Source organism: Paroedura picta, chromosome 14 (assembly GCF_049243985.1).
Source record: "Paroedura picta isolate Pp20150507F chromosome 14, Ppicta_v3.0, whole genome shotgun sequence".
NCBI lineage: Eukaryota > Metazoa > Chordata > Lepidosauria > Squamata > Gekkonidae > Paroedura > Paroedura picta.
In genome coordinates this window covers 38486000-38502223 of record NC_135382.1, presented here as the reverse complement: position 1 = coordinate 38502223, position 16224 = coordinate 38486000, and the positions used below count along the sequence as shown (strand labels likewise).

Sequence of the window (16224 nt, the reverse complement as noted above, 5' to 3'; positions counted from 1 at the left end):
GGCAAGTGAGAAGCAGAGGGGGTCAGCCATTGGGTTGGCCTCTGCAGAGGCTTTTGGGGAGATCTCCCAAGTACTGCCCCTGTGAGCTTCCAAGATCTGATGAGATCAGGTCACACCCTCCTGCCTTTCCTCTTACAGTACAGTAAACTTAGAGGAGTTGATGTTCACCTCTGAACTAGGGCTGGTGTCTTGCATTGGATCCAGTTTCAGATCAGGATCTGGAAGACCCCGGTTCGACTCTCTACTCTGAAAGCTCATTGGGGCACCTGGGCCCAGTCACATGCTCTCAGGTCAGCCTACCTCGCAGGGTGGTTGTGAGCATAAAACGGAGGAGAGGAGAACAAGGTACGCCATCCTTTGGGGAGACAGGAGAAAGGTAAATGAAGTAAATAACACTTCAAAATTGTTGTGTGTTGCCGTTTTAACTAGCTGCTCACTATTTTGTGTATCTCCACTCCCTTTTTAGCTGCGTAGGATTATAGTTTGTAAAGTGCTTTGAGCAATGCGGAAAGGTGAGCTACAAATATTCGAAATGAATCGAGTGTTAAGGACCCCGGGGTTTGAGCGACCGGCCATAACGTGCCCCAATTTCTTTGGCTTTGCAAAACCAGCCAGGCTTCTTTAGCTCTCATAAAGTTGGTCTCGGCGACTGCAAAGGCAATCTCTGCTCCTCACGTTATCTTCGGCATCTATGACTTCCCATTCCTACCAGAAGCAGCCTCTTCTCCTTCCAGTGCACCATGATTTTTTTTGTTGTTGGCTTCCTGTGCCGTTGACCAAGTAACCAGACACCCTGTCTGGCAATTTGCTCAACTTCCTCCACAATCCATTTTGATCAACAGCAGAATTCACAGCTGCTGCTGCTGCTCACCTAAAATCAAAACCACGCCTGGATAAATGAGGCCACGGGAGCACATGTCCACGCAATGCTTGAAGCACAAAGGGTTCCTCTTAGGTTACTTTCAAGAAAATAAAAAGGCAATCCCTCCCCCCCCCTCCTTGAACTTATCTTGAGTCATAAACACCAACAACACTTCCAGAGCAGTTTTGCACTTTGACTTGCGTTTGCATGGCCCATGCGTTGTTTATTGATAAAGCAGACGAAGGCCACATAAATCACCTGCTTGTAGGTGAGAGAGCAATTCTGTGCAACGAGATACTACGGAGACGGAGAACTCATTCACACAAGACACTTCAAGCACCGCTGAGGGTCCCTTGCGTTATTTGTGCTTGTGGGGACGCTGTTCATCTGTGATGAATCCGAATGGAAATCAAGTGTTCACTGTAACCAGGTAATGGTTGTGTCTCACGTTGGCCAAGAAATGAGCCTAAGGACTAAAGCTCTCCCAGATCTCTTGAAGGGTTCGACAAAGGTAGTCCCAAACTTCTCAGCTTGCAAGGGGCCAGGAGCTTGGCAGTGGATAACGTCCTCCCGGATCAGCCCCCATTCCAGTTCCGCTTCCCTGGTTGACTTTGGAAATCCCCCAGTGGCCTCAAAGGACCACCTGGAGGACATGCGGTCGCTTGGCAGACCTGTGGCAGAGCTGGGAGGAGACCCAGAGACAGACCGACCCCAACCACTCAACCTGCTGGTATTGCGACAGCACCTTCTGAAGCAGCTAAACTACTTAACTCTCGAGACTAGATCCAAACCACAAAGCTGCTCCTCCTAGAGAGGAACCATGGCGAGTTCCCTCTGCGGCACTGAGGTCCTCAACCGGAAGAGCTCTGTTATCTGTTCACCCAGGGGCTGCCGGTGCAGCCAGCACTGCGGGAGGGAGGCCTGGCAGGGCTTGAAGCATCGGTCCAGTGAGGCTCTCTGGGTCCGATCGGCTGCTCTTTTGTTTTCTCCTCATGCTGGGAGAGTAGCCGCTGCAGTTCCTCTTGGTCATCAAACGGGTTCTTGCCATATTGTTGCCGGATCCAGGCTCGGTACTGCCGAAGAAAAGCCCAGAGGAACATCAAAGATACAAAGTATGTCAGGCGGGGCGAATTCAAAAGCTTGGACCCGTGTACGTCTGGGCTGATGCGACTGCGGGGCAAGACTGGCTGCATGTGACCGCTGATTTGCAAAGCTGGCGCATGCGCACGCGGGTAATCAGGTCACCTGGGCTGCTCTACCAAGTGGCGAATCTTGTCCTCCCCCGTTTCCCTTGATTTTGCATCAAGTGTAGTCGTGGGGTCAGCTTTTTCGTGTGACTCCCCAGGAACTGCCCTACCGAGCAGATGCGTGCACACATGCGCAGGTGCCGTCAAAGTTTATGTGGATAAAGTGCTGTTAAATTGCAACTGAGTGTCGCCTGCCAAGGGTTTTTAAGGCAAGTGAGAAACACCTGGTCAGTCATTGCGTCCTGTGGGCTCGACTTCACTTCTTCGGATGCAGTGAAGTGGCGCTGCATGGGCAGGCCTTTGATGTTGGTACCTGGGCAGGTGTCTCCCTTCTGGCCTAAGGCTGCCAGCTCTGGATTGGGGGATTATTTGGGGGGTGGAGCCTTGTGGAAGGCGGGGTTTAGAGAGGGGAAGAGACCTCAGCAAACTACAAGGAGAGTCTGCCATCCTTAACACTCAGGATGGCATTTACTCATTTAAGGTTCCAATCCTTACCCATAGCAGTACGTAGTGGTCGGTTCTCCCATCTCCCCCTATCTGAATGCATCTGCAAATGTGATAGGGGAGTGATTGAGGACCTCACACACTATGCAATGGACTGCCCCCTCTATGACGAACCAAGAGGCAAGTTTATTAAAAGAATACTCCCGACCACCTCAGGCCTCTCAAAAACGGAGTATATGATCTTTTTATTGCCTGATATCGATGCCTACGTTACCAACGGAGTTGCACTGTTTGCTCTCGCAGCCAGGAAAATCAGGTCCAAATTGTGCAATTAGGATTAAAACCCTGATCACTACGGTTCCTTTTATCTGTGTAACTTTTTATTACTTTTATTACTCCCTGTGATTTTATCAGTTTGATGTCTTAATTTTAACTGACGTTTGTACTGTACAGTCAATTTGCTGGAAACTGATAAACTAAATCTGAATCTGAACTACGAGGACATAGAAGCCCCCCCTCCAAAGCAGCCATTTCCTCCAGGAGAACTGATCTCCGTCACCTGCAAATCAGAGATGTTATTCCAGAAGATCATCCAGCCCCCACCTGGAGGTTGGCAACTCCACTGTGGGCACCCAACCTTAATATTATTAGGTTTATTGTATCCATTTTGAAGAGGATGTGTTTGCAAAGTGATGCCTGTCCCGTTTGCAGGAGACTTTTGATCAATTTGTGATCTTTTTTTTTTAAGTCCCACAGAAAACTCAGCCGCCTAAAACCACGTGAGTCAGAAGAATGAGGAAACCCAGAGCCTTCAGCCCACGTGGTTCATGCTCTCTCCCACTGGATCCTTTCTCTCTGATTCGTAGCAGCTGTCAGGGTTCCTAGAATGGCCACGCTTGATCTTGAGGGGACAGAGACTCTTACAGGCTGGCTGGGGACTTTCCAATGGAAATTTTCATCCGGTGATCTATTCTCCCCCGCCCCCAGCTACAAGACTCATTCGCCATTTGCCTGAAATCAGGAAAGCCTGCGAGGTGTTTGTTGCAGGGTGGGGAGGCCAGGCTGCTTGTCTACAAACTAGAAAGGAAGTTTGAATTTCCTTTCAAGCAAACAAACCAAACAGCAAAAGCCACAAGTCCCAAGCTAAGGTGCAGGAGGAGACTCTGCACACCTGACCAAGACAGACGTACACAGCTTCCCCTTCCTACTTGTTGGGAAGAACGTACCCAGCAGCATCAGTTGGCTGTCCTCCCTCCTGGGGAAACACCTGAGAACACGAATAGCTCATCCATCTACGAAGGAAGCCCTCCCTCCCCAATGGCTCCGTCAACGGGCAGGTGGATGGGGACAACTGCAAAATGTGTTTAATTTAACATGTGCTTTAATGTTATTATGATTGGATTTTATTGTTTGATATTACCCACCTTGGGCCTCATGGGAAGGACAGGATACTACTACTACTACTACTACTACTACTACTACTACTACTAGTAGTAGTAGTAGTAGTAGTAGTAGTAGTAGTAGTAGTAGTAGTAGTAGTAGTAGTAGTAGTAGCAGCAGTAGCAGCAGTAGCAGTAGTAGATTGTTTCAGTAAAATTCTTGGTATCTGTCTGCTTGGGATTTTAATCATAATTGTATAAACTCAGAAGTGTTATTGATGTATTACACACTGCAGATTCCCACGAAAAAAGTCTTTTAGGGGGTGAAATGTGTTGGGAATGTTTGGGAACAATTTACAAAAAAAAAAACCCAGAGTAACAAAATAATTTGACCTCTTTTGCAGGATTGTCTTTGGACACGTTTTTCAGTGCTTGGTAGCTCTTGCGTCTCTTTCTTTTCTTGGGGCAATAAACTAACCAAGAGGTCTCGAGCAAGAGTGTCTGCACAATACGTAGTGTGCCAGCACAGCCTGAGCTGAACGAGGGGTACAAAAGCCATTGCAGGACAGAAGGAGCGGGCGGGGGGCGTGCAAGTCGGTTCCCTCCATACAAACCAACAGGGATGCCAGCCTGCAGGCCTTCCTGCATGTTGTGGGCTCTCAGGAGCCAGTAGATAACATGGTGAAAAGCTCTCTTCCCCACTTCTCTGCTCCCCACCAGGCCTGACTTTTGATAGTTTAAAAGAAAAACCCCTTCTTAAGAAGGAAGTTCATCTGCGAGGGCCCAGGGCCGGCCCACGCAACTCCGTCAGTAACCTTTCCAGAAACCACCTTCTGGCATTTTCAGCCGGCCCCACATGCCACCCCATGACCTCCTTTTGGCGCCTGGAGGGAAACGACCGAAGACATGAAGCTGCCTTACGTATTCGGGTCCGTGAAGGCCGGTATTGCCTGCTCCAACTGGCAGCTGCTCTCAATAAATTTTTATCAAATTTTAAATAGATATTAAAAATTAATTCACTCCCCACCCAATTCAGGAAACCCGTCCAGGTTTGTCAAGGAGCCCCGGGGTTTCACATAACCCTGGTTGAGAAAGTCTGCCCTTTGGGGTCGCCCAAATCAGCCCAGGCCCCCAGCTGACAGAAGTCTTGCCCTTTCCTGCCGGGGAAGGAGCCCAGGGACTCACCTCTTTGAGCGACGTCTTCTCGTACTCCTGCAGCTGCTGCTGGAAGCCAGAGTTGGGGCCTGCGTATGATCGGACTGCCTTGACGGCCGCCAGGCACTCTTCCCAGCCCAAGTTGCTCACCGTCATCAGGTAGGCGACCAGGAGGGTGGTGCTGCGGGAAACGCCGGCTAAGCTGCCAGGGCAGAAGGGAGGCGGGGTCAGAAGGGCCAAAAGGGATGGGACAACCAACACTGGTACCATTTGACACCTTCCCATCGTGACATCAGTGCACTGGCTAGGGTTCCCAACTCCAGGCTGGGGATTTTCTGGGGATTTGGCAGACTACTACTGCTCTAGAGAGATCAGTTCCTCAGGAGAACGTGACTGCTTTGGAGGGGGGACTCTCTGGCCTTGTTCCCCCCCTAGATCCCTTGCCAAACCCCAGCCTCTCTAAGAATCACCCCTAAATCTCCCTATTCTGACTCCTTTCCCTTGGGACCAAACCACCAACGTGAACCCTGCTGCAAGGCTCTCTCGACCAGGGTGAGGCAGTCACTGGCCATGATCCAAAGAACTTCGCCACGAGAGGAGAAGGAAGAGGAGGGCAGAGTGTCCAGTCAGCATTGCGTAGTTCTGTGCCCAAGCTAGGCTTTCTGCAAAATCAACATGCTAGATGGACTAGACCACGGCCTCTGCAGCAGATTTTGCAAGCTGCAAGGGGGCAAATGATTCGTTCATCACTGCCTGAATTCGGGTTCCCAGATGGGGTTCCTGGATCTTTTGGACTGTGCCTGGCAAAGGTAGGGATTGGGGAGGGGAGGAAGTTCCATGGAGACGTGGTGTCACTCTAGGACTTCAGCTACTCCTAGACTCTATGATATACCAAAGAGTCTGCACTACAAAGTTGTCTTAAGAGTAGAATGGCCAGTTTGAATGTCATTCCTTTCTTCTCTTTAAATGTTTTCCCCAGCTCAGGCCGCATTCAGTCCTGAGGCATTTGTAGGGTCTTAAAACGGTGCCTGTTTCTCAGAGCGAAGGCATGCCCCTCTGCAAAGACATTGGACACTCATGTGCAGTGCAATGCCTTCCACATGGTGGGGAAAGAAAGAGGCAGGACAAGCTCACCAGTGAATGAGGCATCTTCCTCCACGCAGCCGACATTCGTGAACAAATCTGATGCTCTCCTTAAAATGTTGCAGCCTGAGAGAGAAGAAAATTAATTTGGACCCAAGGAGAGAGGGCTCTGGTTACTTGCCAACATTTTACAAATCGGTATCGTCCTCCCACCCATTCTCCACTCTTAAGAACTGTTTAGCAACTTAAGCGAGCTGGGAGGCAATGTCAGGGGAAGGGCTTGGTTCCTATGCCTGTTTTGGGCTGTCCAGAGGAACTGGTTGGCTGCTGTGTGAGACAGGAGGCTGGATTGATGGACTGATCCAGTCTGATGGTCTGATCCAGCAGGGCTCTTCTAATGTTCTTAGGAAGGCCTCGGCCTCTATGCCCTGCAGTTGGCCCTACCGAGGAAATGGTTGGCCACTCTCTGTGTGAGACAGGAGGCTGGACTAGATGGACCCTCCCTGGTCTGACCCAGCAGGGATCTTCTGGGGTTCTTAGAAAGGGCCTGGCCCTATGATCTACTCTCCAAGGTCCTCCCAAGGCGCTCCATTCTTGGCCCTCGGAGAGCCCGTATTAAGTTCACGGGGATTGTGAAACCCAAAAGCTCCAGTAATGTGCAGAAAATAACCCCTTTAAAGCACAGCTTCCTTCCTGTGGTCCCAGGGCTTGTAAGCATGATGCGATTGCAAAAAACAGGAATGAAAAAGGTGGGGGGGGAGGGAGGGAGGGAGGGAGAAACGCCCCATTGTTGCTTGAGGCCAGACTATCCCACGGACCCCCTGAAGCTCCTGCCGGTCCTGCTTAAGGGGAACATTCTTGGGGGGGGGGGAGCTGCATCCCCACTTCCCAGAGGTCTTGGAAAGACCCTTTGGTGCCTGAAATTCTGGAGAACTCCTGTGAGTCAGAGATCTTCTAGGAAGAGGGAAAGAGAGAGAAAGAGGACTGTGGTGGATATTGGTGGCTGTCCCTGCCCTTCCCTCCCGCTATTTAACCAGTGGTTGACGGCTGGATTCCCTGCAGTGATGTGGCTCTGTTTATTCCAGCGTACAGGTTGGGTAAGTAGGGGGTGGTGGTGGCAGAAACAGGCCATAGAAATCTCATGATTCTGCCACTTAAAACCCCAGGAAACTCTACCCACAGTCTCTTTCTCTCTCATGTTGTAATCCTAGCCGTCCTGAGGAGCTCAGGGTGCCTTACGTCCAAATTATTTTCACAACCATCCTGCGAGGTAGGTCAGGCTGAGCAAGAGTAATAAGACTAAAAGTAGCCCAGTTCCCATCAGCAAATAGTTTCACCCCACTTAAGACAGGATGAGAAACCCGGGAGAGCAAAGAGCGCTAATCATCAAATTAAATAAAGCCATAAAGTAAACATTGACATTAGAAGCCAAAGATTGCCCTGGGCACTCCCAGCATTTCCCCACATTCACAGCATTTCCTCTTTTGAACCCAGAACCTTGCCAAGCATCAGAGGCTGCCCCAGAGCGGGCTTCTCAGGGGGCGGAAGAAGATTCTGAATCTGCACAAATCATGCCACGTGCTAAATGAAAAGCCCGGCGTGTCTCGTACACAGAGCGGGCAATCAGAACACTTCTCCAGTTTAGGAAAACCCCAATATTCCCCCAAAGCAATATGGTGGGTATATTGAGAGCACAAGCAAGCAAGCAAAAAAGAAAGAAAGAAAGAAAGAAAGGAAGGAAGGAAGGAAGGAAGGAAGGAAGGAAGGAAGGAAGGAAGGAAGGAAGGAAGGAAGAAAGGAAGAAAGGAAGGAAGAAAGAAAGAAAGAAAGGAAGAAAGGAAGAAATTAAGAAAGAAAGAAAGGAAGGAAGGAAGGAAGGAAGGAAGGAAGGAAGAAAGGAAGAAAGGAAGGAAGAAAGAAAGAAAGAAAGAAAGAAAGAAAGAAAGAAAGAAAGAAAGAAAGAAAGAAAGAAAGAAAGAAAGAAAGAAAGAAAGAAAGAAAGAAAGAAAGAAAGAAAGAAAGAAAGAAAGAAAGAAAGAAAGAAAGAAAGAAAGAAAGAACTTACAGGTTCTGATTAGAGGAGTCTGAAGCAGATATGCAGAGATAGGTCATATCCTGCAGTGATAAAGGCACACTTCAGGCTGTCTGCTGTCGGTATCAGAGGTGACCATCTGTTCACTCCCCAAACCTTTTAAATGAACTCTCATTATTGCATGCGGTGAGGCCAGGAGAAATGTTACAAGCAGGAAAAGAAGGGCTTTCCCTCTTCCTTCGTTTTCTCACTGAATATTTCCCCATGCCAGCTATTTTAGTCCTGCTCGGGAAAACAAAGGTGTAAGTTTGCAGAGAGGATATTGTGAATTTCCTGCATTCTGCAGGGGGTCAGACTAGATGAGCCGGGAGGCCCCTTCCAACTCTATGATCCTAATACTTGCTTAATCATTAGGCCAAGGACACGAAGAGAACGTGGACTTCCTCCAAACTCATAACTGCATTAGGATCATCTGGGAGAGGGTGTCCATTGTGGAAGAAAGAAAATCCTTGCACGCATTCTTTTTAAAAAGACAAGCAGTTATGTTTGTCTGTAGCAGGAGAAGAGAGCCAGAGTCCAGGAACACCTTAAAAGTTGACAAAATGTGTGGCAGGGGAGGAGCTTCCATGTGAGTCACTGCTCACTACTTCAGACATAGCTAGGACCTGAGTCCATCTGTCCTTTTATCTTAGTGAGCAGTGACTCACAAACGCTCCTCCCTGGCCACACTATGAATCTTTCAGGGGTTCCTGGATTCTCGCACTTCTTAAAACAGAGTTGTAACTTCCACCCACTTGCTATCCTTCTGGTCACCATGCCAAGAGAGCTCCAGCTCCCAGCAGGGTTGGGACCCCGGTGGGTGATCTTCTGGTATTTCAGCAAGCCCAGGCGACAGAGGATCAGCTCCCCTGGAGAAAATGGCTGGAGGGAGGGACTCTGTGGCATGGTGGTCTACCCCATTATACCCCCAAATCTGCAGAATTTCCCAACCCACAGCTGGCAACCCGTGCTCCCAGGCACAATCCAAATGCACCCCGCCAGGGTGAACTCCTGTCCTGCCACCAGTGTCCTGCCCTCCACTAGAGATGGGTCCCTCCGCCCGAGGGTGCTTCTGCCATGGCCTGCCTGGGAACAGAAGCTTGGCTTTGCAGTTTTCTTGAGCCAGCTCTGTGATTGAGGCGTTGCTCAATGTCTCCATGTGTTTCCGGTTCCCCTTTTCTCTCTCCAGCCCTGTTCTCCCCCCACCTTCCTCCCGCATGTTGTAAGACCTCCCTGTGGAATCGCCATCTATCTAGAGACATACTGTGGGGCTCCAGGCCTAACAGCTGCAGCTGTAGCAGGCGGTTCCTCCTGACTTTGATTCCCCCCCCCTTTTCTTATCAAGGAACTTTCTTTGATTTGTATATATATATATAACTCAGCTCACAGTTCGCCTGTTCAGAACAGTTCATTCTCCTTCCTCCCACAGTACAATAATAAGAAGAACTGTTTTTTTCCCCCCACAACAGACACATCCCGTGTGGGGCTGAGAGAGTTCTGCGAGAACTGCTCTGCGAGAACAGCTCTGAGAGAACTGGGACTGGCCCAAGGTCACCCAGCTGGCTGCCTGTGAAGGAGGAGTGGGCAATCAGACCCGGCTCTCCAGATTAGAAGCTGCCGCTCTTGACCACAATACCAAACTGGCTATACCAAACTCTGGATACCCAAGGAAACTTCGTCCTGCACTCTGGCTAAAGTTGCCAACTCTAGGTTGCGAGATTCCTGGATGTTTGGGGGTGGAGCCAGGGGAGGGTGGAGGGTGGGGAGTGGACAGAGCTCAGCAGGGATATGATGCTGTACAAGCTACCTTCCAAGTCAGTCCTTTCCTCCAAGGGAACTGGCCTCTGTTGTCCAAAAATCAGTTATAGTGCCTGATCTCCAGGGCCCGCCTGGAGTCCATGGTCCATGAGCTATGGGGCTGAGCCTGGATCTCCTAAATCAAGATCCTACCTATGCTGTCCACAGAACCAGAATTATATTATCAAGCAAAACAAGTCTCACTAGATAAATGAAATGACCACTGTAGTTGGAAATCATTCCTAGGGTTGCCTATGGGTGGCACCTTGAGATCTCCTTCTCTTACAGCGGATCTCCCAGAGAAAATGGCTGCCTTGGAGGGTAGACTCAGTGGGCAGCTGCCCCCCTTCCCCAGGCTCTGTGCCCCCAGGCTCCACCCCCAAACTCTCCAGGTATTTCCCAGTCGAGAGCTGGCAACCCTATCCGTTTCAGAGGGGCCACTGTGCAGGTCTCCGGTAGCACAGATTCCAGTCCCACGGCACCTTAGAAACGAGGGAGAATTTCAGGACAGAAGCATTCGAGGGCCAGACTTGATGGACACAAGTTTTTAGATCCAGGTGAGGAGCCACGTTGGCCTGAAGCAGCAGAACTAAATTTGAGTCCAGGGGTACTTTTACATTTAATTTTGGGAAGAAGCATTCACCTGCAGGCACACTTCTTCAGGCACACATGTTTCTGGAGTTCTACTGCCCTCCAGTGTCTCTGATGGTTTATGGCAGCGGTAGTCAAACTGCGGCCCTCCAGATGTCCATGGACTACAGCGTTCGCTGGCAGGGGCTCATGGGAATTGTAGTCCATGGACATCTGGAGGGCCGCAGTTTGACTACCCCTGGTTATGGTCTCTCTGTGAGTAAACCTCAAGGGTTTCTTAACCCTGAATGAATACGATTCGAACTGCAGGAGGGGCAAAAGGAGGGCTTGCCCCTAAATGGCTGAAATGCTGCATCCGTTTTTCCAGCAGCTACCTTAAGGAGCGCTCCTGTGGAGCGACTCCCATCTGAGAGAGCCAGCGTGGTGCTGGCAGCCTCTAATCTGGACAGGCAGGTTTGATTCCCCACTTCTCTTCCACATGCAGTCAGCCCCAGTTCTCTCAGAGCTCTTTCAGCCTCTCCCACCACACAGGGTATCTTTTTGTGGGGGGGGAAGGAAGGGCTAGCGATTGTAAACCGCTTTGAGGGAAAAGTGGGATACAAAAAGGTCAGCTCTTCCTTCCCCTACGCCCCAGAGGGCTTGCGTGGATCTTCAGCATGGGCTGACGCCTGCAAGTGTTCTTATTTTTATTTATTTATATTTATTTATCTGATTCATTTTCACCCTGACTTTCTCCCCAATGGAGACGCATGGTTCTCTCGTCCATTTGTCTCTTTGCAACAAGCCTGTGAGGTAGGTCAGGAAGGGAGGGCATCCCTGGCCTAAGGTCACCCAGCGAAGGTCCTTGGCATGAGAGAAGATTTGAACCAGGGACTCCTAGCCCAACACACTTAACCACTGCATCACGCCGACTGTGCTTGCTCGTAGGCCACACGATTCCATGTCAGCCAGCTCAGATAATTTCAGCTAGCCACAGTAATTTCACGGATGCTGTCCCTGTTGCCCTCCATACTCACTTCCAGGCTGGGCTTGGCGTTGTTGTGGACAGACAGGATGTGTGTGATCCCGTGCTTTCCCAGGCTCTCCCTGTCTTCAGAATCTGTAAGCAGACCAAAAACGACTCGATTGAGAGAGTCACCGGAGTTTTTAACCAGCCCCGTCCTCAGCCAAGCACCCATGGTTTCCCCCGCCTCCATGTTATCCTGCTGGCAGCCCTGAAGGACAGCGGCTGCTGAAATCCATCACAAAGTCATTGGTCCAGCCTCAGCAGCCGAATTCAACACAAGCGCCTGCTTCCGAGAGGAGCTCAGAGAGAGATGAGAAAAGGCAGCTCCGAAACACATACCCCTGATGTTCCCGAGGTACAGGCCCTCCACAATCTGAAAAGAAGACGAAGAGTTAGCATTAAAATGCTGTGGTCTGTAGGGTTCCCAACTCCAGGATGGGAAATTCCTGGAGATTGGGGGGTGGGGCCTGGGGAGGGCAGAGTTCGGAGAGGACAGAGAATTCAACTGCTCATTTTCTCCAGGGGAGCTGCTGCATCATTTGGGGAGGAGTTGTCATTCCAGGAGAACTCCAGGAGCCGCCTGGAGGCTGGCAACCCTCATTTAAGGCAGTTCAATGCGTGTTTTTGCAGCCCACCTTCTCTGAGCAACTTTCAGGGACAAGTCATCCCTCCTCCATTCAAAGCAGAGAGGAAGCCCAGTTCCTCTGGATGCTATTGGAATTTCTGTCGACAGAGAAATTAGCAATCCACCAGAGCCACGCCACGGTCTCTCTGGCTGACAGAGTTGCCCGTTTCAGGTTGGAGTTTGTGGGGTGGGGCCTACCCTCCAAAGCAGCCATCGTCTCCATAGAAACTGATGCCTGCAGTCTAGAGATGAGCAGTAATTCCAGGAGCTCCCCAGGCCCCATCTGGAGGTTGGCATCCCTACGATAGTAAGGCATCTTGCAGCAGAAGGGACACACAGATGGAGTGCCAAGCCCCAAGGCCCAGAAATCTTGCTCGGGGAACGGATCCTTTGCTCACACATCCTGACCATAATATTTTTTTCTATCTTTCTTTTTTTAAAAAAACAGAATTATATCCAGAATCAAACTTTGTGGTTCTTAAAGGTGCCACTGGACTCAAACTTGGTGTCAAACTGTGTCTGTATGGCCAATCCATGATTCTAAGAGATGCATGGATGCAGGGACCTGGTGCCAGCAGTTTTTAAACGCAGAGTCCTGGGCCCTCCTTCCGCTGCCTGGTCCGGGGAATGCACTAGACACGGGGCAGGCAACCTCAGCGCAAACTGTTCCCTCCTTGACCTTCGAAATGGACATGGTGTGACTGGAAACCGGGGCTTGGAGGCACCACGGCTCAGTTTTGTATTGCTATAGTGACGGCTTTCTCCAAACAATTCACAGTTCCGAGGCTAGACACAGTTCCAGGGGGCTATTTTTAGACCCTTGCGCCAGAACCCGGGCGTCCTAATTCTGGAACACCCTTTCCTCCTGCTTCTGAAGAACAGACGATATCCAGCCTATGTCATATCTCCCCATGCAGTACCCAGAAGTTAGGCATGATGGTTTTCAAATCATCTCCTCCAGTTGCCTCAACAAGAGACATCCTGCTTTTTGAACCCACTTCCTCCCTGCTTGCCTCCAGAGCAGCGGTCGAACAATAGAAGAATGGCTGCCGCTGGACAGACGGCTCGGTCCCTATGGAATTTAAAGCGATTTATAAAATAATTCAAGAAAAATATATGACATTCCAAACCAGGGAGGAGAAAAAAAAGAGACGGGCAGATTATGAAATCCGCAATTTGGTGACGTTCTCATGGAAGCCAGCCGGCTCCTAGGCTGAGGAAGACCCCCCAACCCCACCCCCACCTCCACCCCAAACACACACACAACAAAGAGTTTAAGGAGTGGTGAGGCAGGTTCAGTCTCCAACTGGCATTTCTAACTAGGTCACTGGATCTAATTTTAATTCAGCCCAGAAGAGCTGTAATGGATCTCTCTGCCGGGCCAGTAGCCGGTGGGAGTTAAAGTTCTCGCATGTTAAAAAAGACTGCTGAATATTGTAGCCATACAGAAGAAAAGTCAGTGAGATCTTCATAAATCCCGGCTGCGAACTGGGCCGAGGATACTGTAGCTGGCCAGGAATCCAAGAAACAGGTTTCTCAGGTTCCCACAGGCCACCTGAGGGCAATGTGGGGGCCGGGGGGGGCATACGATTGCCAGATCCTCCTGGCAATTTGAGGGTGTAGCCCAGAGGAGGACAGAGGCTTCAGTAAGGTACCACCCTCCAAAGCATCCCCTTTCTCCAGTGGGACCGGTCTCTGCAGTCTGGAGCTGTAATTCCGGGTCATCCCCAGGTCCCACCTGACGGCTGGCATCCCTACCAGAGAGGGTTTGTAGATATTTTCTCTGGTGCCACTTTTGATAATTTTGTGTTTACTGTTTGCAAGTTAATCCAGGGTCTTTCACACCTCTTGTGATGTCTTTGCCACTGAGGAAACCCTTTTGAAAGCGGTTGTTACCAGACCGCGCTTTGGGGAAGACGACAAATAAGAAACAGACAAGAATCATCTCCTTTCATTGACTTACTGTTCATTTTATTGTATGACAACTTATCTCTAGGCTTCGATTTCTTGGGAAAACCACAGCAGCTTTGATCAGCAGACTCTAGAACACTGGAGCTGTTGATATTTGCTGACTCTAGGATATGATACCCACCTCCCTTCCCTCTCCAGGCTCCAGACCGTCCCCAATCTCCGGGTATTCTCTAACCAGGGACCAGAAACCCCGTGCCTGCCCCACTCAGTCGGTCTCCAGTTTTTGCTAACCCTAAAGAAATGGCAAATGCTGTACCTTACTCATACCGGAACCCATGGCAGGATTTCGCCCCTGGCACACACGCCCACAGATCCCTGGCCCTCTGGCTTCCCCTCGCTCGCCTGCTAGACAGCTCACCAAGAGAAAAGGCAACACAGACATTTGGGAGTGAGACATGCTTGCTTTGTGCCAACCCCAAGGGTGTTTCTTTGCCCCCCCTCCAGAAAGTGTGGGGGGAGACGGAGCCAGCTCAGCCCACTTACCAACTCTGCTGGATCTCCGGTGACAGGGCGAAGTCCGGGGGACAGCCCAGGAAAGGGAGTTAAGCACAGGAAGGGTCATGGGAAGTCGTGGCCTGGGTGTGTTTGTGTGTGTGTGTGAGGGGCTCAGGTTTCTCTCCCGGATTTGCTGGGTCTGGTCCTCCCAGTTGGGGCAGCTGATCCTTGCCTACTGGGTTGTCCCCCCTCCCTCTGCATTCCCGTCTCTGCTTTAGTGCTTCATCCCACAGTGCTGTTGCAGAAATTCATCCTTAAAATGTGCTGTGTGCATGTCGGGGTGTGTGTGAAATTCTGCAGGAAAAAACTGGGAGGGGCTACCAGGAACGGTGATTTTCAGATGGGAGGGCTACAATCCAAGCCCCATATTTCCGCCTCTTTGCCAGGGAACAAACAAGTCCTCTGGGATCTGGCCAGTTTCCCAGGCGTCTGGCAAAGGCAGCAGCTGCGGCCCGTTTTGTCCCGCCAAAAAGAATTTCATTCGTTTCCAGCTTGGGGTTTCAGCACCAGCCTCCAAGGAGATGACCAGGGGTAGTGAAGAATGTCAGAGCATAACAAGAGCCCCGCTGGACCAGGCCAGGGGTCCATCCATCCATCTGAACATCAGCAAGGTTTTAAGGGTTTGCAGGTGGGGAACTGGGTGGAAGGATTTCCAAATTTCTTTCTCCAGCCTTCCCCCCAAACCGGGGCTCTTGCTTTCAGCCCTCCAGCTCATGTTAATGGCCCTTGTGTATGTATTTATTTTTTTTAATTCTTTAATGGCCCTTTTGTTGTTCAAATGTTTTGGAGGTGCACCAACTGATGAGCCACAAAATGTTTTAAATGATTTCTAAAGAAACTGTAAAAAATCAGGATAATGAACTGTTTAAAGAAACGCCAGTCATGTTTGCTCCAGCTGCATAGCTTAACAGGGGTGAACTTTGAGCTAAGAAGGTACCCCCACCTACTTCACCCACCCACCCACCCACTTAGACAAGGCACCAGTAAGACTGTGCCAGCTTCCTGGGAGCTACCGAAGGGCTGACTGGCTGGCAGGCGCCTGACCAACAGGCAGAAGGGAAAAGAGTATTGCACCTTTTCAGCAGGACGGTCACTCCCACAGGCCAGCATGTATATTGCCAGTACTTCTGCTGGCACTCAAATGTCTGAACATGAGAGAAGCCATGGTGGATCAGGCCAGTGGTCCATCCGGTCAATCAGCCTGTGTCACACAGTGGCCAAAGCCCCGGTGCCATCAGGAGGTCCCCCAGTGAAGGCCAGAACTCCAGAAACCCTTCCATTCTTGCCCTCCAAACACCAAGAATACATAGCATCGCTAAGAGCATAAGAGGCATCATGTTGGATCAGTCCAGTATCTTTTCTAATCCTACTGCTCATTGATTTCACTGAGCACTCACATATAAGAGGTAAGCCCAACTCCTGGGAATTGTAGTCCATGGACATCTGGAGGGCCGCAGTTTGACTACCCCTGCTCTATGCACACGGAAAGCATTTCAAG

General features: G+C 50.3%; 1 protein-coding gene across 3 annotated transcripts; it reads right to left on the bottom strand.

Moving 5' to 3' along the window:
- Positions 1 to 997: 997 nt before the first annotated feature.
- Positions 998 to 14989, bottom strand: LOC143823650 (dual specificity protein phosphatase 22-A-like). Of its 3 annotated transcripts, none has more exons than XM_077310172.1 (8): positions 14715 to 14989; positions 14488 to 14576; positions 11975 to 12008; positions 11646 to 11728; positions 8236 to 8285; positions 6222 to 6296; positions 5118 to 5289; positions 998 to 1935 (listed from the first exon to the last, which is right to left on the bottom strand). In XM_077310172.1, exons 1-8 carry the CDS (start codon positions 14791 to 14793, stop codon positions 1732 to 1734), a joined length of 786 nt encoding a protein of 261 aa, XP_077166287.1. In that variant the 5' UTR covers positions 14794 to 14989; the 3' UTR covers positions 998 to 1731. The 3 variants fall into 3 exon arrangements, with proteins under 3 accessions (XP_077166287.1, XP_077166286.1, XP_077166288.1); XM_077310173.1 differs by having other exon boundaries at positions 999 to 1935; positions 14488 to 14584; positions 14715 to 14805; XM_077310171.1 differs by having other exon boundaries at positions 14488 to 14989.
- Positions 14990 to 16224: the final 1235 nt, after the last annotated feature.